The sequence below is a fragment of the Sycon ciliatum genome, chromosome 4 (assembly GCF_964019385.1).
Source record: "Sycon ciliatum chromosome 4, ocSycCili1.1, whole genome shotgun sequence".
In the NCBI taxonomy this organism is placed as follows: Eukaryota; Metazoa; Porifera; class Calcarea; order Leucosolenida; family Sycettidae; genus Sycon; species Sycon ciliatum.
Window position 1 is genome coordinate 24,284,356 of NC_088646.1, and position 22,957 is coordinate 24,307,312.

Consider the following 22,957-nt stretch of genomic DNA (forward strand, 5'->3'; position numbering starts at 1 on the left):
GTAATCTGTATTGTCCTGGTGAGTGTATGTTGGCTCATGACGAGTGCCAGCAGAGGAAGAATTTTAATGTGCAGTACCACACCCGGCTTCACTACTTGTCTATTTCCGGAGTGCCTGTATCACTCCAACAGTTAAACGTCCTCCACTTTACGCTATGTGTGTTGTTTAGACTAAGGGATGCAACTTCTGATTTTTTGCTGCTGGGCAGGTGTGTGTACTGTTTTGCGCAACGCCCGGCCGACCCGTTCAGCCGATTCTGCGGCGAGTGCGGCTCTCCCATGCCATCTGTACCACCTCGGCGCGCTAGTCCACCCGAGGCCGGAGAGGTAGGGGCTACTCGGCATTCTATTATTGGCAGTGTGCATTGCCTGGCTATGCGATGGTCACTTCCACTCATAATACCTTCTTCAATGAAAACCTGTGTGAAAACTCTCCACTGTGATAAGTGACCGCCTTTGTGACATACAGCCACTATACAAGGAAATCATGTGTGTGGCCAGGGTCAGTCGTTTGAGTGGCTGAATCAGATTTTGCCACTCCAGTTAAATCTATCTTTAGTGCCCACTGTATTTTCCGGAGTATAGGCTGCACTTTGAACACTCAAAATTTACCCAAAAGAATGGGGTGCGGCTTTTACTCCGATGATCAAATTAACGATGATAAGTAGGGTAGATGTCTGTATTTCATGGCAAAAATGGGGGGGGTGGCTTATACTCCGGAAAATATGTTAACCCATGCAGGGGTAGACAGGCCAGTGTAGGCAGGTGTCCCTTCTGTGCGAGACAGGCCTACACCCCTAGTGTGACTCACTAGTCTGGAGGTCCTCAGTTTTGTTGTGTTTATTCATTTTTAACTGCACTGGAGTATGCATCTGAGCACAGCGTACCATTGCACCTCTTGGACCGTGACAGCAGAAGCCGGGAGCTATTGGACATGTCACAATTTTTGTTGCTGCAATTCTCTCTCTCTTGTGTGTGTGTGTCACGGCGTGTTTGTGTGTGTGTGTGTGTATTCATTTTAGCTTGGCAAGTGCCTCTACTGTCATAGCATGGTACCGCTGAATGCGCCGCGGTGTATGGTGTGCGACGCGCCCATGCAGCCACAGCTGCAGCCTCAGGCCGCCAAGCGACTGCAGAGGCGAATCATCTGCGTCGGCTGCGGCATGGCCAACCCACCGGAGATGTCCGTGTGTGTTGCGTGTGAGAGCGAACTAACGGGAGTGCCGCGGGTAAGAAGGACGATGTGACTTTGTTTGCAAATAATGCTAATGCACCGATGAAATGTTTGCTGACATGGTAGTAACTAATGGCAAGTGATGAAACGGGCAAAGGACTTTAAAAGGAGGTTGCTATTTGATGGTCATCCCAGTCAGCCAGTGTCTTTTTTGGAGTTTTCAGTGAATTCTGAAGCAAGATGGGAGAAAGGTGTCAATGGGTGACATGGGAAATGCATGGATGAACAGGGGAGGTAATAAATAGTGCTCAGCACCTTGTAAGTACCAAATCGCTGTGTGTGTGTGTGTACGTGTACGTGTGTGTGTGTGTGTGTGTGTGTGTGTGTGTGTGTGTGTGTGTACGTGTGTGTGTGTGTGTGTGTGTGTGTGTACGTGTGTGTGTGTACGTGTGTGTACGTGTGTGTGTGTGTGTGTGTGTGTGTGTGTGTGTGTGTGTGTGTGTGTGTGTGTGTATGCATGCATGGACCCACATGTGTGTTCGGCATGGGCATGCATGCGTGTGTGACAGGAGATAACTATTGATGAAGTCATACCAGAAGAGCTGTCGGGCCCCAAGATAGCTCCTGTGTGCCATTCATGTGATCGCCAGCTAGCACTTGACTCACGTTTCTGTGATGGCTGCGGTGGCAAGGTGAGCAGCTCCAGTGATCAGTACAATGTACCATTGTTTTGCCGGTGATGGGCCAGAAAAGTACAAGGTCAGAATACATATTGTGAGGTTGCACAGGTGTGGTAGTATGAGGTCAATTTGAGCATTACCTGGTACATTAGATTGCCATTTCTACAGTAGCCCCTCTTCCCCTCCCCTTTCCCTACGCCACCCTCTCCTCTTCTCTCATCCCATCTCATCTCCATCCCCTCCCCTCCCCTCCTCTCCCCTCCCCTCCCCTCTCCTCCCCATCCCTAGCCACACACACTGTACACAAACACCAACTCACCAACCGATCCACCAACTAACCAACCCACCAACTAACCAACCCACCCACCAACCTATATACCAACCCACCAATCAACTAATCCTCCAACCAATCCACCAACCCACTAGCCAACCCACCCACCAACCTACCTAAAATTTTGAACCTACCACTTAACCCACCAACCAACCCACCAACCTAGTAACCAACCAACCAACCAGCCCACCAGCAAACAAACCAAACCACTAATCCTCCAACCAACCAATCAACTCACCTACCCACCAAACAATCCACCAAGCAACCAAGCAACCACCCCATCTACCCACCTACCTACTGACCTACCTACCAACCTGACAGCCAACCCACCTACCAGCCAACCAACCAGCCTACCCACCAGTTCATTGTAATCACTGATCTCTCTCTGCCCATGGTTCTGTCATCTACAGGTAGTTGACCTGGCAAGCAGTGCTGTTGTGTGCAGTTTGTGTAACGCTTCTAACAGTGCACAGTATCGCTGCTGCACCAGCTGTGGTGCTTCACTACGGCCAGACCAAGCAACTAAGCAGTGAGTGCTCAATAGTGCTTAAAATAAAGATTAAATATTCACTATTTCAAGTGCTCTGAATATGGAGGTGCCCTTGATTGAGAGGCTCTACTGAACAGGTGTGTTACCACCTTGTGCAGCATATAACCAAGTACTGAGCCGCAGTACCGGTAAATCTACCTTGATCCCGGCTGCACTGTAGCGGATGACCAATGCATGTTTCCGCCTCAATGTTATTCTTGTGCCACAGTGACCCCGGTGCGTCTACAACATCAGTGGACGGTGGGAAGAAGCGGACGAAGGTAAGCCTCTCAGCGCACAGTCTACATGGCCAGGCAACGTCTGTCAAGACCATTGCGGATCAGTGTGTAGTAGACGATATAGTGGGACGCTGATGCCGGAGTGCTTTTCCTGGACAGCTGATTCGCTGCACAGTCACTTGTCACTGCGTTAGAGCCATGCCACGGGTGATACCATCTAACCACTGTGTTCCTGTTTGCCTCTGTCTCAATAATGTACATGATAGGACGGAAGCTGGCTGATAGTTCCGCCACCGAAGCCGCCGGGCCAGTTAAAGACACAAGCCTGCCAGACCGAAGGTCTCTTCTTTCCCTCGGCTAAAGCCATTGAAAACATGAAGGGTTCCGAGGTGGAGAAGATCATGTCTCACCTGACGATGCAGGATCGTGCCACAAGGGATCTCACTCAGACTAGCCCTGGGCGAGGTATGTCCAATGTTGGTCAATGTACGGATAATTGGATATCTTGTCATCGCACTAGAGGTTCTGGGACTTCCTCTGGATGCATGTCAGTGATGTCACAGTAGCAAAGTCCTGTTTCCTTGCACCGATCGTACACCGACACTGGCAGGAATCTTTTTCAAATCATGTGACCCTGGAACGTCATTAATAAGAACTCTGATAAGACGAACTTTCGCTTTAGAAGAACTGGTATTCGCATAAATCACTGCCTGTATTCACTGAGTGTAAAATATGGATAACAAGAACTCCCATTGGTGTGAACAAATGCCATCACTCCCTTAGTGTTCGTCCTGAAGAGGTTTGACTGTACGATGAAATACGATCCACTGTTCGCATCAGAGTTAGTCAGACGGACTGTTCCGCATCTGCAGGAGTGCCACTACTGTTGGTGATCAAGGTGCAGAGGCAGGTCCGGCAGGGCCCGGAAGTCGGTAGATCAGACCTACCACAGAGTCATAAAATATATAAAAATCCCATTTGCTGCATCCATGTTACCCTCGCGCCAGGCATCGAGTGCCCAATCAATTGTGGGTCGCAGCACGGTTGGAAAAATATCCGTCCGCTTTCAAGCAGGACTTTAGTCTTGGTACCCTTTGGTCATGTCATGTCATGGTCTTGGTCCTTGCACCATCCCACTACGCCTGCCTGCTTGGCAAGAGCATTCACGACATATAGTCAACTTTGAAAGTAAATAGCTCTCTGATATACACTGATTGATTGACATGTTCCAATGATTTTGTGTAACTCTTCTATGTACATTCCCAGGTTACTGGCGGCAGCAGACTGATCACATCTGTGCACACATCAAAGCATACTCCCAGAATTCACCAGACTTTCAAAGTGCCATTGGTCAGCCACTTATGGGACGTGTACGTACTTGATAGCAAGGATAAATGGTTGGATTCAATGCTGTTGTCCTTTGACTGGTATTTGTGTGTCTGTGTGTGTGTGTGTGTGTGTGTGTGTGTGTGTGTTTGTGTGTGTGTGTGTGTGTGTGTGTGAGAGAGAGAGAGAGAGAGAGAGAGAGAGAGAGAGAGAGAGAGAGAGAGAGAGAGAGAGAGGAAGGGAGAGAGAGATGGAGAGGGAGAGAGTAAGGGTGCGTGTGCACGGGAATCACGGTGAAGGTAGCTTGTTTTCCATGTGCGTTTTCTAGAAGCTTTGGCCGGGAGCATTTTTTCTTTTACCAGTGCTCATTATCTACAGCATCCCATTTGTCAAAGCCATCGAATAATCCTGTTCCTGTATTGCTCCATGCCATCAATTGTTCACTGTCTGTGTGCTATTCTGCAGGTACTGGCTGCCACAGCCAGGCAAGAGGACCATGAGTTGACACTCACATTCACATTCGACCTGAAAAGCTTGGTAAGCATGAGTCACGGTCACATTTACTTGCCACTGTGGGGCAAAATGCATTCCATAAAACTCTATGCCAATTCCAAACTGTGTGCACCCCTTTCCAGCAATGGGTTTGTTTAGTTGAGTTTGCGGCTACTTAGAAACGGATGTCACTTTGAGACACAGTCACACGGGATGCTAATGTAGAATTCAGTGCATACAAGCGTTCTTGATTGTTTGAAAAGGTAGCAATCGGCCGGAACTTCTCCGAGCATTGTGATCAGGTCAGAATCACCGGCATTGTTCTGTGTGGTCTTCAACAATTTGTGAACAGCCGGAAACTGGCAGCCGCAGCGTCAGTCGTAATGGCACTTTCTCAACATCTGCCATGTCTCGGTCCGGTACTCCTCCGACATCTCGGGTGTCGAGCAGCTCTGCACGGCCAGCATCTGCAGGTATGTGTGTGTGTGCGTGCGTGCGTGCATGCGTGCGTGCATGCGTGCGTGCGTGTACTTTGATGTACTTAGTTTTAACGTGTGCCATGCAAGTACGAGACAGGTACAGGTCAGATACTCGCTCATCAAAGAGCTGAAGAGCTAAAGAGCTCTGTACAGAGTCTTGTTCATATGAGGGTAGACTGTTCATCCCGTGGCTACCCCAAGTCAAGTTTCACCCCGTACTCATCTTCCACAGAGTGCTAAAGGTCTCTACTGTCTTCCAGCCTCCGCTAGGTTTACATGTATATATCACCGATTCGTATGGCGTTGGGTTGGTAGTTATGAGGCAAGTCGGTGATTCTCTCTGGGTAGAGATTGTGAGCCTTGCTTCTTGGTATAGTATACTCTGCTCCATTCATGAGCAATAGCATACTTACACAGGCTAGCAGCCAACCCCAGTGAGCCAGCTCGCTTTGTGCATACGAGAGATAGCGCAGGGCCTAATGCACGCCCTTCCAGAGCCTGCACATCATCTCTTACATTCTAGCTGTAAGCTTTTTTAAGCACTACTTTACAAACGATTAACTGTGGATGGATGTGGGTGTGCACATGCGTGTGTATGCGTGTGCGTGTGTTTCTTTCCTGAATGGATCATCCACGCTGACAGGGGCTAGTTTAAGTGGTCTACTACTGGCATCGTCCGGATATGATCGCTTAACCGGGACAACGTCACAGTCTTCACAGAGCATTGTCGGTGAGATTGCATGTGGTGATTATCTTTACTCTAGAAAGTCTCGAACTATGATCAGTTGTGTCTATGGCTGATCCAGGAAAAGGCCGTGCATTAACTATTCTTTCAGGCTACATCAGTGTATATCCTCCCAACATTCTTGTACCGTAATTATGATATCTGCATGCAAATTCTGGGCATATACATGCAAGCTTAAACCACCCGTCTTCCATCAGGGTCTGACCTTTCTTGGGTCGAAATATTCCTGCAAGTAAGTCAGGGTCTGCCTAAGGAATTCTCTGCTTCATGGCTTCCCAGTGATCAGCTGTGCAAGTGGCCGAGACACAGTGCGTTCGGTGTGTTGTCTTCAGTTGCTGCTTTGTGCTGTCCTGAGATCATGTCAACTGTCCATGTACATCTTTTGTGTCAGGACGGTCAACTCGTTCATTTTCGGTCGCAGCTGCACCGACAAGGAAAAAGGCGAAGACAACCACCAAGCTGCGGCAGTCGGTATGTATGGTGTTTTTCTGCCCTGACTGGAGGTACTGTTCATGATTTGACATTGGCATGGCCCCTAAATGGACTAATTCCAGTTGCTATGTTTGATAAGTTGGCCGCCTGGGTGGAAATTGTTGCTTTTGCTTCACGTGTAACTCCCTAATACTAGCTAGATGCACTTGAGGTTAGAAGCGTTTATCTCACACGCACAATTGCGGAAGACGTAAAGGTGTGGTTTCATTCTCGTCACCTCATTGGCAATTGCCGGTGCCTGTGAAAGATGTCCTGATTCTGTCTGTGAAGGCATACGTAGCAAGGCAAAGTGAGTTGAGATTGGTAAGGTCGAGCAGCTACTTTGACTTCAAAAATGCACCGCATGTGCTCACAATGCACCATGGCGCATGTGCTCACAATGCACCATGGCGCATGTGCTCACAATGCACCATGGCGCATGTGCTCACAATGCACCATGGCGCATGTGCTCACAATGCACCATGGCGCATGTGCTCACAATGCACCATGGCGCATGTGCTCACAATGCACCATGGCGCATGTGCTCACAATGCACCATGGCGCATGTGCTCACAATGCACCATGGCGCATGTGCTCACAATGCACCATGGCGCATGTGCTCACAATGCACCATGGCGCATGTGCTCACAATGCACCATGGCGCATGTGCTCACAATGCACCATGGCGCATGTGCTCACAATGCACCATGGCGCATGTGCTCACAATGCACCATGGCGCATGTGCTCACAATGCACCATGGCGCATGTGCTCACTTTTCATATACATTACTTTTGTTGTGAACGACATGCAGCCAGAAGACTGTCTCTTGCTTCGTGAACTGGCAGACCAGGATGGCACAAAGGATCGCGTGTTGCAGTTACTCAGGGAGGTAAGCCGAGGAACACAGCCACACACTATGCTGTATGCAAAACAGTGCTACTAGCACTGTGTTGAGTGTGCTTTTGATTTGTAAAAAAATTACCCTCTGTAGAAAGTTAGTTACTCTCTCTCCACAACTCACACATCACGGCACGCACACCAAGGGCGACTCTGGCAGGTTTGGATGTGTGTTGGCTTCTATCAGAAGTGAATACCTGCTGCTGCTGCTGCTGCTGGCTGACGTTTGAAGTGCAGAGGTCAGATTCCCTCCCTCTGGTGCAGGGCCCAACCAAACTCTATAACTGGTACGGTCACTGAGTGAGCGGTGCTCATTGAACCCATCTTCACACCACCTGGGTCAGCAATACAGTCACACCAGGAACACCAGTTGCAACGGTACACAACAAAACTGAAACTGAGACTGTGGTTATTTCCTGTGTTGATTGCATCCCAGTAGATACTGTATTGCTACACGGAAGCTCATCAAAGAGGGTCACAGTCACTGAGCTAAGGTTCTAAGGGGGTGATTGATATGTTGGGCTTGTGCAGCGAATACAAACCTTAGATACGCTAAACCCGCGACCACAAATTCAAGGACGCCATTTTGGACATTTGCCAACGTTTATGGTCAGCGCTCACGTTATGCACCTCCAGCTGGTAGGTTGCTTTTAGCGACTAAGGGATGCCAAGCGTTTTGTATCATATTTACTCTCTTACGTGTGCCTTGTAGGGTGCTAGTCCTAACTGCCGTGATCGTCAATCACTGCCCGCTCTGTCAGTGGCTGCTAGCAATGGTCGCGCTGACTGCCTCTGTGCTCTGGTGGATACTGGTGCCAAGATCCAGCAACAGGATGTCAAGTAGGTCGCTTCTTTGCACTTAGCAACATTAAAATATATTTAGCGCTTTACACCACTGTGTTCTACGTCAGTCATGGTGCAGAAACCACATAATTATTATACTTGAGTATAAGAAGTAGATTCTTTGTTAGAGGAAGGCAAATCAGCACACAAAGCACAGAAGCCATAATAGTTTCGACTAGGCCTTTCGTATCATTACTCTTCAAGTCGAATACAATGGAGATTAACAAGGTAGCAAGAAAGTCCTTATAACCGGAACTTTGGCAATCTTTTAAAATGCTATTTTGTCAATGCTCTGACCGCCAGAGTGACTTGCTTTCTACCTTGTTAATCACCATTGTATTCGACTTGAAAAGTAATGGTACGAAAGGCCTAGTCGAAACTATTATGGCTTCTGTGCTTTGTGTGCTGATATAAGATGTACCTGTACCTCAACATTTTGTATGTTACTATGTTTACCTGCCTACGGTGTCTTCTCAAAATTCCACTGCTTTGCAATGCTCCCACCCCACAAAAATAGGGCCTGTACGCACCACCGTCTACCATGAAATACAATCGGGTCCAACTGAACCTATGCTTCTGCAGCTTTGCTTTTAAAATAATTTAAAAGTCCAACATGCTAGTAGTGCCCTTGTGCTGTCATGTGACTTCTGTGGTTCTGTACGACAGTGGCAACACAGCACTACATGCAGCTATAGTGAAGGGAAGCAACCAGACTGCTTGCGTCGAAGAACTTTTGAGGTAAGGCCATGCATGCCGAGGGGCGTTGTGTCCATGCGACCCACCACGCTCACCCTCTATAGGAGGCATTTGGTGCTTATGTGTGTGTGTGTGTGGGGGGGGGGGGGGTGTAATAATTATATGGGAAGTCTGAAGAAGAGAGTTAGATTAATGGGTCAGGGTTGTGTATTATTCCTTTAGGAACCTCCTAGTACAGATGGGTTTCGATTGAACAGAAGTCTAGTCCCATGTAGGGGAGACAACAGCTCAACACCAGTTGCCTGTACGGCGAAATCTGAATATAACAATAAGATTGTTATTGTTATAATATATACGGGCAGATCACTCATGACTCAGGAGGTTAAAAAGGACATGGTGGTCTTGGGTGTTTCCAAGGGGGAAGGGGATGTGCGTGCTGGAGAAAAACAGGGGAGAGCTTCATTTAGCACCATGACCATCCATGTTTTGCATGAATCCCTCAAATTGAAATTTTCTGGCCTGATTGTGTGTGCTGTTAGATGTGGTATCAACCCCGACCTTCGCAACAAGCTTGGACAAACGGCATATGATGTTGCCGTACACAAACACATCCAGCCATTGATACGCTGCTTGGCTACTAACGTGGGCACCCAACTCCTGGCCCCACGAGCACGGACAAGAAACAAGTAGTCTAACAGTTACAGAAGACTCATCAAGTTGACATAATCTTTTGCTCAGGACATAATCATTATTGCCTATCAGGAGACTAAAACAATCTTGATGTAAATAAAATACAGGTCATGTAGAGAAATATAATCTCAAATTTGGAGGAAGGCGACGTACAGTGTGTGTTCAGTTTGCGTCTTTTAGCTTTTAAACATACTCGTTCTTTTCAGTATGACTTGAAACGTCTTCATATTTTTCTTTCTTGTAGCTTCCAGTATTTTGCATTGAGAAGAACCAACTATGTTGATCGGAGAAACATAAGTAAAGAGGACCTGCTGAGAGAATAGCTCAATTTGATTCGGTGGATACTCATCGTCGAGATTGCCGGGTCTAATCATAATCACCGCCATCCTCCTCGCCATCTTCTGCCTCCTCCTCTTCCTCTTCTTCGTCGTCCTCGTTGGCCTTTGCTGCTTCAGCCTCCTCCATTTCAACAGTGGGGTCCTCTTTCTCCTCGATTTGCGGGTCCAGCCGGTACTCGGGCTCTGGATGCGGCGGGAACGCTGGACTGAATGGCTCCACCTCGTACTTATGTCCGTACCCAACATAGATGCTGTCAAAATCCCTGAGGGAGGGGAAAAGTAGAGAAGCAGAAGCCAAGAGTTACGAACGCAATTCGCAAAGTCAGACTGTCCTGTGTTCACCAATGTCACTGTGACACTGTGTGTGCTGTGGCTGTTTGGTTAGTTGGGCAGGGCCATGCCCAGATGCCCGGCTGTAAAAAGGCCCGTACTAATAATAGTGACACAGGTGGTCAAGACCTACTCACCCCTAGTCATGATGTTCTGGGTAGGACCGTAGTACCGGGGTAAGTTGGGCAGGGCTGTAGTATATTCGGGGTAGGACCGTAGTACCGGGGTAAGTTGGGCAGGGTTGTAGTATATTCGGGGTAGGACCGTAGTACCGGGGTAAGTTGGGCAGGGCTGTAGTATATTATTCGGGGTAGGACTGTAGTACCGGGGTAAGTTGGGCAGGGCGGTGCGCAGCTGGAAACGGGTACATAGCAATAACTGTTAGCGATACCAGTGACCAAGACCACTCCAGTATATTCAGGGTTGGACTGTTGCACTGGGGTGTTAGCGATACCAGTGACCAAGACCACTCCAGTATATTCAGGGTTGGACTGTCGCACTGGGGCAAGTTGGGTGTATGGTGCAGTACCAGGGCGAGTCGGGCAGGGCCATACCCCAGCACTTCAGTACAGCTGTGTACTTACTTAGTATTGCCAGCCGTGTATGCCCCGGGCCAGATGTTGGAGGACACAATGGCATGGGAGTACTGAGGGAACAGCTTCATTGTTCGACGGACCGACCAGGCCTCGACCGGGGCAGAGCTCCGGTCTTCAGCGATTGGAGTCAGGATCACGGGACCCGACTCGGGGGCGAGTGGGACAGCTTCCGACAGACTTCCCCTCTCGTCTTCATCGTCTTCGTTCTCATCGTCAAAGTCGTCTCCAGCATCTGGTAGTGGGTTGTACCACGTGCAGCGACCCTGCATGCATGTATGCATGTATGTATGTATGCATGTATGTATGAATGTATGTATGTATGTATGTATGTATGTACACACAGGCAATGCATGCACACACAGGCAATGCATGCACACACAGGCAATGCATGCACACACAGGCAATGCATGCACAAACAGGCAATGCATGCACAAACAGGCAATGCATGCATGCACACACAGGCAATGCATGCACACGGCAATGCATGCACACACAGGCAATGCATGCACACGACAATGCATGCACACACAGGCAATGCATGCACACACAGGCAATGCATGCACACACAGGCAATGCATGCACGCACAGGCAATGCATGCACACGGCAATGTATGCACACGGCAATGCATGCACACGCCAATGTATGGGCAAATTCAGAAATTGTTCCCAAAGATGGAAGGATGAAAGGAGGTAGCAACGGAGATGGTATAGAGTGCATTTTCAGTGATCTCTCGTGTCGAACTGCTATTATGCTCACACCATGCATACACAGGCATTATGCGATTTGTTATATGGTCCAATTCACCGATCAGCCGCCTGCTCCACGTCTACCGAAGCACAATTGTTAGTGCTGGGCACATATACCCAATGGCTGCACGCAAGAGCTAGAGCTGGAACAAAACCTGAACACTAGAACGGGATACTCACCTGAGGGAGAATGTAGCGGACGGAATGGGCCCAACTCTGCAAGTTCTCGCAAAGGTCATCCATGCCCGGTGGCTCGTACTCTTCATTGATTTCTAGTGGAATGTTTGCAGCTATCGTGGAGGAAACACAATAGAAATAATTATGTTAGTATGTTAGCATGTTATGCACCATCCCACCACTGAACACAAACGGGCATGGAGATGAGATGGAGAAATCATGGTGGGCGCTGGGTGGTCAGCTGTGAATAGTATCATTAGAGTTTCATGAAGAAAATTTTTATCATGCAACGAAGCCAGATGTCCGAACATCTGTGCACAACGCCGCAAAGTACTCACGCAAACACGTCAGAAGTGTTTTTCTCAAACTGGGTAGTACCTATTTCATCACCTATGACTTGATAATAGCCGGCTAGCATGGTACAATAACCCTTTTCAATACTTATAATGAATTTTTTCCCTCAAATGGTTCTTCACATTCTGTATCACACTTTGTGGATTCAACAACAAAGATGATTCCAAGTACTATCCATGTCATCACCTCACCTCCACCTTCGTCGTCCTCTTCCTCTTCTGGCATTGCGTAGTACCCAACCGGACTTAGAATAGTGCCTGCAGAAATACGAGCAATCTGTGCTCGGAGGTAGTGGGCCTCCTGGCCTGGGAACGGTGGATAGCAAGTAAGCTGTGCAGCAGCAGCAGCAACAATATCAACATAGACAGCCGCATGGTGTTACAGGTACAGATAGGAGAATTTAATCAAGGCCACTACTGGATTGTAGCGTGGCCTTGCCGCTAGCTCAGAGATGTGCGTATCAGGAAAGGTCTATTTCCCTAGTATCCCATGCATTGGTCCAGTCATCTGTGAACTGCCTAGAGCCTATACCAGGCCATCATTACCTACCTCGGCATAAAGGTTTCCAGTGAAGTACTTCTTGATCTGTCTAGCTACGCTAATGCATTGCGGCGAGGCATTGGGCAGACGGATCCAGTTCTCACCAGCTGCAGAGATCACGACACAGAATTCATTACACGTCATCAAGGGTCAGATCCTGCAAGCTAGAAGGTATGGCAAGAAGTCACACCAACCGACAAGTTGAAAGAACTGACCGTGGCTGGCCCGGGGAGGAAAGTTACCACTGTGTTACCTTGGTAAGGTATGCACAGTTCGTGACTCGTGCTGTTGACAGCTTGCAGAGAGATGGTGGTTCGGCTCCTTTTGGCCGTTCAGTGTGGTTCCATAGCCGTAGCTCAGTTTGTTGGCATGCTGCTCATGAAAAGCAATGCCCCCCCGGTTACCCAGTTAAAGTCCTGGGGGGGGGGGGGGGGGGGTGTTGCTATGGCAGGCGGTGGTGCGGGTGGGGCCGGCATTCGTTCACTTGACAAGCAACAGGCTACCCTTGCATTTGAATTTGGGTATCATTCCCAACTTTATTCGAACTATACACGTTGATGAACGAAAGACTGAAACCGGAAAATCAAGTCTCTTTCGCATGCAGACTACTTTTAAAGGTATCGCGATGTCTCCTGATTCGATCCTGATTTGATGCATACCCCAAATCTGCAGTGGAAGGGAGGTTTCACTGTGACCAGAGGAAGAAATACAGAGCATACAGTGTGTGCATCTGGGCCAGACTTACGTTCTGTGCAGACATAGTAGATTTTCATGTTAGTGCCAGTGCGAAAGTCTTCCTCTGGTATTATCACCGGCGCCTTGATCTTCTTCTTGCCTTCTCCCTCTTCCTCACCTTCACCATCCTCTGTACAGCATACAGTATATGAGGAGAGGTTCTCACATGTTTGGCAATGTGCTTTACGCACATGTGTTTGTCTGTCTGTCTGTCTGTCTGTGTGTGTGTGGAGGGGGGGGGGGGGTATACCAATACTTTGTAGAAAAACAAAAGTCTCTGCAGAATCACAGTGACACATACATGTGTCATGTGCACTGAATGGTTTGGACTGTGTGCACAGTCAACCTTGCGAAGAACGACCTTCAGTCGCACATCGGAGAAAAGTGTTGCTATTCGTGAGGATGAACGTACAAGTATGGAGTCAAAATGAACGTATGGAGTCAAAATGAACGTATGGAGTCAAGAAATGACCTACTGATATGGGTATGAAGAATGTGTCGATATTGCGAGTTGTTGTTACTGTATACCCGGGCTGTTATTCACGAGGCTTTACTGCACTGCTTACTGTACTGCTCACTGCACTGCTCACTGCACTGCTTACTGCACTGCTTACTGCACTGCTCACTGCACTGCTTACTGCACTGCTTACTGCACTGCTTACTGCACTGCTTACTGCACTGCTTACTGCACTGCTTACTGCACTGCTCACTGCACTGCTCACTGCACTGCTCACTGCACTGCTTACTGCACTGCTTACTGCACTGCTTACTGCACTGCTTACTGCACTGCTTACTGCACTGCTTACTGCACTGCTTACTGCACTGCTTACTGCACTGCTTACTGCACTGCTCACTGCACTGCTTACTGCACTGCTTACTGCACTGCTTACTGCACTGCTTACTGCACTGCTTACTGCACTGCTTACTGCACTGCTCACTGCACTGCTCACTGCACTGCTTACTGCACTGCTTACTGCACTGCTTACTGCACTGCTTACTGCACTGCTTACTGCACTGCTTACTGCACTGCTTACTGCACTGCTTACTGCACTGCTTACTGCACTGCTTACTGCACTGCTCACTGCACTGCTTACTGCACTGCTTACTGCACTGCTTACTGCACTGCTAGTTCAGTTAGGGAGGGGCTACTGTACCTTCTTGATTTGCAGCTTCTTCATCTTCTTCTTCCGTGCTCTGTTTGGATGGAAACTGTACAACACAGAGACCGGAAGGACAGCATGCGACAGCATGTACAAGTATATGTACAGTAGTACATTTCCCCGAGTCCTAGACATTGTATATACACACCAGCACGCACAGACATCAGGCACTGTACAAATGCAGCTGCAAGGAAAACTGAAGATTTGAAATTTAACTAAAGGAAATGGCACAGGGCCAAAATAGGTACCACAAGGCGGAAAGTCTCTCGGAAGCTACATTCACATTTCCATTTCCAACACCAGTTTCCAAGCATGACAGGCATGTTAGATACTTTTAAAAAGACTGAGACGGATCATAATTATACATAATCAACCGCCCCATCAACAGTGTAGTATTATGCATGGAGGACATCGTAAGGGATGGATAGATTCTTTACCGAGTTCATGTCTTCCTCGGGTTCCTCGTCCACTCCATCCTTCATGGTACCCTCGGCTACGATGTAGTCATTTTGTAGCCCAAAGATCTTTCCTGCATATATATTATACACACCATACACATCCGCACACACACACACGCGCGCGCGCACACACACACACTCTCACATACACACATGTGCACACACGGACATGGGAAAAGAAGAGATAAAAGAGGAGAGAGAGAGAGAGAGAGAGAGAGAGAGAGAGAGAGAGAGAGAGAGAGAGAGAGAGAGAGAGAGAGAGAGAGAGAGAGAGAGAGAGAGAGAGAGAGAGAGAGAGAGCGAGAGAGAGCGAGAGAGAGAGAGAGAGAGAGAGAGAGAGAGAGAGAGAGAGAGAGAGAGAGAGAGAGAGAGAGAGAGAGAGAGAGAGAGAGAGAGAGAGAGAGAGAGAGAGAGGGGCAGAGGAAAGAAAGTGTAGCAAACAATGTAATCAAGCAGAAAGTTTCACATCAGAGAGTCCAATCGTTGAATTCATGTCAACCCTTTAAAGTTCATACAATAATAGTTCAATCATCGTGAGTTTTGGCATTCTGTTGCAGCTATCTGAGCTTAGACATAGCAGCAGTCAAAGCCTCACACTCACCCCAGAAGCGCACTTTCTCCAGATTAGTGCGGCTGCGAGCAAGCTCTTTCAGGTGAACAAATATGCGAAACATCTCTTCAAATCCGATGCCAACCTGCAGGAAGAAAACATGCAGAAGAATTGTTTCTGCATTCCACACTTTATTTCTTCACATTTTTTTGAAAAACACATTCTTAGGCCCTCTTCAGACTAGGTACAAAACAGCCTATATGTCACATTTACATAGAAGTTTCCAAGACAACAACAAGAATCTGGCGGGAAGCCTAGAAAGCTGCCCAATCCTTTCAGGCAGGGCGCGAACCCTTGTAAACGGCAACTTTCCTGCATTTATCGTACTTTCACCAGGCAGTCGTACAAACATGAAAACTGTTGTACCCGAATACGACTGCCGCCTGCTTTCACGCATCCCAGGCCCCTTGCGCAATTGTGTAGGGTCAAAGGTTGCCTGTATATTGCATGTAAAATGTGTAGTCTGAATGCAGGCGTGGAAAAATGTTGCCTTTCAGGTTTTATGTGATTTCGTACTGGATGTTCTATGTACGTAGTCTGCAGAGGGCCTAAGAGGGCTTCAGCATGCTCTCTCCAATGACTGAATGTATACGTACCCCACCCTCTTCGAATATGGACGCCATCATCATCAAGTTCCTGACAGGATCCTCCATCTCGAGGTCGTTTGCATCATCGCTATCAGTGTTGGCTGCATGCAACGCCTGTGTGTACAGTAGCACAGCAGAGAAGTATCGTACACAACTCATTCAAACACAGTCTATTCATAAAAAGATGGGCCCTGGCTCGCTCCCGGTTTTGGCGATTTTCTCGTACATGGTGCAGTGCGGCGAAATTTGAAACTTGAAAAGGGGTCGGAAGGGGTCGTAGTTCAACTGGGTTCAAACTGCACAATGTACTGTTGCAAGTAGAGTGAACGGCTTGGTCCTCTCAATTCAGTGCTTTTCGAGCGAAACCTGGCCGAAATATTCTACTTGTTATGATTTGCATTTTTGGAGACTCCACTAGAACATAATTGGAAGAGCATTCCATAGGGGATTGCCAAAACAAGATTCTAAAAAAAGTTAAAACTCAAAGTTTGACTCATCTATGGCCAAAAGCTAGTATCTTTTAGATTCTTTTTTTATGAATGAACCGCAGTCTTGTCTGGCACATGGGAAAACGCTTCAATAAGTACAGATGATCCCCAGACCATAATGTCTGCTTGCTGTGATGGCCGAGTGGTTAAGGCGTTAGACTTGAAATCTAATGGGGTCTCCCCGCGCAGGTTCGAACCCTGCTCGCAGCGGTTACTTTTTGTTATTTTTCTTATAGTACTACCAAGAGTAGATAAACAAGAGTGTGCAACTCCGGATGGATTGGCCCACGGCGGAATTTTTTGTTGACGTAATCTTTTCGACGACGCACGCGCTGCGAGCCTTTTGGAGAGTTTTCCCTCGTGCACTTGGCTGGGCTTTACACTACAAGGTCGGTGCCCAGCACGTGCTCTCACACTGCTCTGCGGCAAAGCCGCGTTTCTCTGAAAAAAGGTGACGTAAACAAAAAATTCCGCCGTGGGCGCGGGGTATCTGCAGATTGTGCAGGAGAGATCCGGAGTTGCACACTCTTGTTTATCTACTCTTGGTACTACTTTGTTGCAGGAATATTCACCTTACAATCTTCTCCAGTTCTTGGCTACACCAGTCCAATAGGTTTGAGTATCTTCCTTTTCTTCTTTTAAGAAGATAATAAGAAAAGACTCGGATGGAGGGCCAAGGATAAATTTATAGTAAAGAAAAAAAGGACCAAGAAACTACAAGTTACGCTATTATGTCCACTAACACCACCAGTTACTAAGCAATCAGCTCATGCGATAACATTGCACGACACTGACCGACGGTACTGACGTTCTACAACTAACTGGCTAACAGCTCTAGCACATCTTGGATGCGCACTCCAACAGCCTTCCAACTTGGAAGGTTCTAAGTTATAGAAATAATATCGGGAGGGGAAGGTGATAGCAACCAAGACAAGCACGAGCTGAAAGTCTCAGCTGTGAAGGACGTTGGCGGATGTTCATACATGTCGATGACGATACTGGAAAGACCACTGGACAATATGGTCCAACCACGATTCATTTGTTAGCCAGTTAGTCGTAGAACGTCAGTACCGTCGGTCAGTGTCGTGCAGTGTTATCGCACGAGCTGATTGTTTAGTAACTGGTGGTGTTAGTGGACATAACAGCATAACTTGTAGTTTCTCGGTCCTTTTTCTCTACTATAAAAATACGAAAAGGAAGATTAAAGAAAGCTTTAAAGCGGCAGTCTTGCATCGATGTTTTTTCATCTCTGAAAGAATGGACCCAAAGAGTTTATTGACTGCCAAGTACTGCATCCAATTCAGAGCACGCGTCATATGTCGGATATGACCTGTACAATACCGCGGACATACTCATATTTAGGGCTAAACTTAGCTTTCTGATTCTGCAGTCTGCTTTGTTTTAATAGAGGATTGCCAAGCCTGAAGGACACTACAAGTGCTTTGTAATCAATCAATTCAGTCCAGGCAAAACTTCCACATGCACAGATACATGTATCAACAAAATATACATGCATTTGTATCAGCATTGAGCAATTATGATAAGGTACTATGAAGAGAAAAGGACCTATAAGTGACTAGTTATGACTAACAGTCCACCAAGGTAACGAGATAATAAACACATGACAGATAGTGCAACAACAAGGCACGCAACTGACAAGGATATTGAGACATTCGACGACCTGATACCTAGCTCCAACACATCTACGAAGCGCAGACCAACAACCTTCCAATTTGGAAGATTCAGGTGCGGAAAGTTCCAACGAGTGGAAGGGATGCGCTACGAAGATGTGCACGAGTTATGTCCCTCTCCAACAAAGAATGTCGAACGCTACGGCTTGGCTTCCCCTCTTTATGTATTTTACATACTTTTGACCCTCACAAGTTGGGTCGTCTGTTGCCTTGCGTTTTCGAGCTGTAGTTAGACCGGTTTGTCCAAAGGTCTTACTAGTCTCGTCATCATTCCGTAACGTTCGACATTCTTTGTTGTCGAGGAACATAGCTCGTGCACATCTTCGTGGCGCATCCCTTCGGAGGCTTCCCCTCATTGGAACTTTTCGCACCTGTGCCTTCCAAGTTGGAAGGCTGTTGGTTTGCGCTTTGTAGATGTGTTGGAGCTAGGTGTCAGGTCGTTGAATGTCTCAATATCCTTGTCAGTTTTGTGCCTCGTTGTCGCACTATCTGACTGTATATTATCTCGTTACCTTGGTGGACTGTTAGTCATAACTAGTAACGTATAGGTCCTTTTCTCTTTACATATTACTATTGGCTCAACATCTGAGTTTTTATTAGGTTCTATAAAGAGAATAGTTAATCTGCAAACAACGAATTCCCAATACACGTACAACCATAGCTAGACATGGTGGTACAAACCGTTATAGACTTCACTTCGCGATTACATGCATCAACCACACTCGGCAGTTTGTCATCGTCCTGTCAAGCACAACAACACAGGAAAAGAACACAGTGTTTGCCATTGTACCATTGTACCGCAATCAATGCAGCTGTGAACAACAAGGTCAGCTTCCCAGCCCTGGCTCCTTCCAATGTGCATAATACTTTTTTCGAAGTAAAACTCTCTGTTTACACCAGAGTCATTGAGAAAGCCTCTGTATCCATACCAACACCACTGACTCACAGATCAAGGTACACATACAACCAGGAGTCGTAAAAATACGACTCCATGAATACAACTCCTAACCGGATGGGAGGCGAGAAGATCATGATGCACATGAAGTGGGCCAAAAGACCAAACATCCCTTTCTCTGCATCCATGTGATCTTTGTGGCAGGGTCCTTCCCTATCATAATAATAAATTCTACTACTACTACTACTACTACTACTACTACTACTACTACTAGGTGCACGATGAGACCACCAAATGTATTCTTGCCACGGCTTCAACAATTTTTTTAATTATACGCTTGTACGATGGATCCTTTATAGTAGAATTAAACAGTGCACTGCTATGGTTCAGTGCCAAGAAAGCATTTACATCGAAGTCAATTTGTGTCGCAGTTGATGGGAAGAAAATTAATAATGGATGATCAACACCACTGGGCCTTCACCGCTTTACACACAATGGTTTTGTTTTTCAAGTTTTTGAACTTATTTCCATAGTCAACTTTGTTGTATCCCACGCCAACTACCAGTCAGGGACAATTGAGCTTTGGATGTTTTCCTGTTCTCCAAAAGTGACTAAACAAGCTAAAACAGTTTCAGAGACAAAACTGAAGTGATGGCCGGGGGGGGGGGGGGGGGCAAGATGGCATGACCGTGAGAGGGACCCTTGGTAGACTGTGATTGAGACATAGCATCCCATGCAGTGAAGTCAGCGCAGGCAGTGTGATGATCTTACTGTGTGTGTGTGTATACTGCATACTCTACTCCTGTCAGTGCAGGCACTGTGATGATCTTAATCTGTCAAGTCTACTCCTGTAGTCTAGCTATGCATATAGGTGATGTAACACTGCTTCAAGTAGTCTTTGCAAACTCGATTCTGGCTTCACAACGGACAATGGTGCCCTGCCCAAACATCGACATGCTGAACCAAAGTTGAAAACCTTTGGGGCAGTGCACAGTGGCGCATGTGGTGCATGCGCCTCTCCCATAGGCTACGTGCATGTCTGGCTGCTTCTTGTGTCTATTTTGCACGTCTTACCTTGAGTGTGTCTGGCTTGGGCACATACCACCCCTTCTTCACATGCTGGATGATATCATTCACCAATTCTACACACACACACACACACACACACACACACACACACACACACACACACACACACACACATACACACACACACACACACACACACACATACACACACACACACATCCATACACACACATATCCATACACACACACACACACACACACGCACACACACACACACACACACACACACACACACACACACACACACACACACACACACACCTATTGTTGAACACACACATAACAGAACATTCATTGGCATGTATCAGGATGACGACACGAGCAGTGGATCTGTGTGGTGTTACCTCTAGGCATGCATGTTCCTGGTGCCCTTTGGGAAGATCAGCTGCTCCACGCTGTTAGTGTATGACTTTACTTAGGACCAGCTGCTCCACGCTCGCATATGACTTTACTTAGGGGAAGCAAACACGAAAAGCAGAGAATCTGCAGTCTTTTCGACGCTGAGTGAAAGAGCGGTGTCTTCAACGTTCACTGTCCACCGTCCCTTACCAACTGGGTTTTCTGGCTTGGATTCCAACACCGTCTTCAGTACGCGTGTCATCAACTCATACCTATGTGTATTCATCCACACACATACATGTAACCACACACGTACACACACGTACACACACATACACACACACATACACAAAAATGGACATATTCACGCGCAGCACACTCGTCAGCAGACATGTACACCGTGACACACACCACACACACACAGACACACACACAGACACACAGCACAACTTGGAGTCATGTGCGTCTGGTCTGGGAACACTTTCCTAGAGCTGATCACGGTTACGCAGCTTTCATGTGTAAACGCGAGACAAGGAACATATGCAATCAGTGCAGTACTGCCTGGCGCCGAAGAATAGGGGTTCAGAGTTGCAGGCTGCTAATTCTTATATTTCAAGTAGAAATTTCTCAAGAAGAAAGTAAGAAATTTCTCTTTGAATAATGAGCCGCCATGTACAGATGGGTATCCTGTGCCTAGTGAGATCAGCCTATACAATTGTAGTCTGTTGGACGTCGGCGCACCGTTGTTTGGTGCCCGCCAGTACTGTACCATGCAAGTGACAAAGTATTCACGCTATTGTGTAATAGTACTCGGGGCCAATAGTAACACTAGTACTGTTCGCAGCTGTGCGTAGGCCAACACAACTCCAGCTGACAATACTCCGTACATGTACTACTGTAGCGGACATGGAAATCCAGTCGGTTGACCGGGGCCGGTGCCCTCGGGGCGTACAGAACTTAAGTCGTTGCATACAGTGCACAATCAAGCAACTAAACTTTACTTGATCCGATGCTTTGACCACCAGCTAGCAGCGCATAACAGCTAGCAGAGCATAATAACACGTGCTACGGCTGCGTGGCCAGCGCCCTGGGGCCGCTAGATGTGCGACCGGATTTCCATGTCCACGACAGTAAATACCCGGTCTCGGCTATGGTCTAGACATGCAATGACTATGTGAGTCCCACAACCGATACTCCTGCACTGACTAGTGTGTTTACCAGTAATAGTAGTACAGTATAGACTGCACCTACATCTAGATTTACATGAGCATGCAGCCGCTGAATAGAAGTAGCAGTAGAAGTAGCAGTGGCTGCGTACAGAGTTGCACTACAGCTGTACTCACATCGAAAGCTCGCTTCCCGGCGTCCTGGTCATCAAGTATATCTTGGCGTCGGCAATGGCGTCGGTCCGACGTAAAGCAGCCATTTCCTCCTGCCGATGTGCAGAAGCCATCACGTCTTCTAGTTTGGGCGACGGCGCTCGCTTGTCACGGACAAGCCTCCACAAGGTTCGACCCTTTCTTCAGCACAGCCGGGATTTGAATCTTCAACCAAATGGCTTACTTATTCATCTACAAAGTCGATACCCGGGCAGCATTCGCACCCTCACCGACTGACTTCTTTCCAGGCGGCCAGCTCTTGGGCAAAGTAACTGGCAAAAACAGGAGGGCGACGGTTGAGGGAGAGACCTGGAACGAGACAAGGTTAGGTCGCCAGCAGCAGCAGCACTGCACGAACTTCTGTTGCTGTGTGCAACCGGGGGTAACGAGGTCTTCAAGTAAAGGAAGAATTTTTAGTTAGCTAGTTGACCATGTTGACGCTTGTCCTGGTTTTTCAGTTTGACTGGGCAATGGGCGAGGTGCATGCTAGGTAGGTGAGTAACCCGGGTCACTAGTGTATGTGTTGCCTTCGTTCTCACTTTTGAAACGCGCCAGCGCCAACCTTGCAAGTGTGGTGACAGTCACTGCCACTACTGCACAGGTGCAGAGGTAAGTGGTATGCGTGCGGTGTGTAGGAAGTCTAGTGATACTGGCACGATCACCATGGCAACACTTCTTCTGCGACTAGCGCGCGGCTAGCGCCTACGGTTCACAAGACGACGGCTGTCATAGCGACCAGTGGCAGTGGCAGCGGCTTCCACTGGCACTGAGTTCCACTGCCAGTGCCAGTGGCAGTGTCGCAGTGACGTAAAATTTAATGTCATGTACATGACCACGGAGTCGTGAAACGCG

At 47.7% G+C, this 22,957-nt stretch overlaps 2 protein-coding genes and 1 non-coding gene across 3 annotated transcripts in view; 2 read left to right on the top strand and 1 right to left on the bottom strand.

Moving 5' to 3' along the window:
• Window positions 1–9,925, top strand: part of LOC135815184 (double zinc ribbon and ankyrin repeat-containing protein 1-like) — a 17,049-nt gene extending 7,124 nt beyond the window's left edge. Inside the window, exons 8-22 of the mRNA XM_065328444.1 lie at window positions 209–326; window positions 1,022–1,228; window positions 1,743–1,865; window positions 2,595–2,713; window positions 2,943–2,994; window positions 3,219–3,417; window positions 4,219–4,322; window positions 4,744–4,815; window positions 5,123–5,243; window positions 5,893–5,979; window positions 6,386–6,465; window positions 7,278–7,355; window positions 8,076–8,203; window positions 8,873–8,944; window positions 9,442–9,925. Of these exons, the coding sequence (XP_065184516.1) occupies window positions 209–326; window positions 1,022–1,228; window positions 1,743–1,865; window positions 2,595–2,713; window positions 2,943–2,994; window positions 3,219–3,417; window positions 4,219–4,322; window positions 4,744–4,815; window positions 5,123–5,243; window positions 5,893–5,979; window positions 6,386–6,465; window positions 7,278–7,355; window positions 8,076–8,203; window positions 8,873–8,944; window positions 9,442–9,592 (1,711 nt within the window). The 3' untranslated portion in view covers window positions 9,593–9,925. The remainder of the gene's footprint in view (window positions 1–208; window positions 327–1,021; window positions 1,229–1,742; window positions 1,866–2,594; window positions 2,714–2,942; window positions 2,995–3,218; window positions 3,418–4,218; window positions 4,323–4,743; window positions 4,816–5,122; window positions 5,244–5,892; window positions 5,980–6,385; window positions 6,466–7,277; window positions 7,356–8,075; window positions 8,204–8,872; window positions 8,945–9,441) is intronic.
• Window positions 9,595–22,588, bottom strand: LOC135815185 (radial spoke head protein 6 homolog A-like). Its single transcript, XM_065328445.1, has 14 exons — window positions 22,070–22,588; window positions 20,937–20,998; window positions 20,373–20,440; window positions 19,085–19,144; window positions 16,234–16,338; window positions 15,629–15,722; window positions 15,007–15,098; window positions 14,564–14,618; window positions 13,420–13,539; window positions 12,684–12,781; window positions 12,326–12,464; window positions 11,784–11,893; window positions 10,845–11,119; window positions 9,595–10,193 (listed from the first exon to the last, which is right to left on the bottom strand). Exons 1-14 carry the CDS (start codon window positions 22,177–22,179, stop codon window positions 9,959–9,961), a joined length of 1,623 nt encoding a protein of 540 aa, XP_065184517.1. The 5' UTR covers window positions 22,180–22,588; the 3' UTR covers window positions 9,595–9,958.
• On the top strand, window positions 16,841–16,922 carry Trnas-uga (transfer RNA serine (anticodon UGA)). The gene has a single exon. It is a non-coding gene; the product is annotated as a tRNA-Ser (tRNA).
• Window positions 22,589–22,957: the final 369 nt, after the last annotated feature.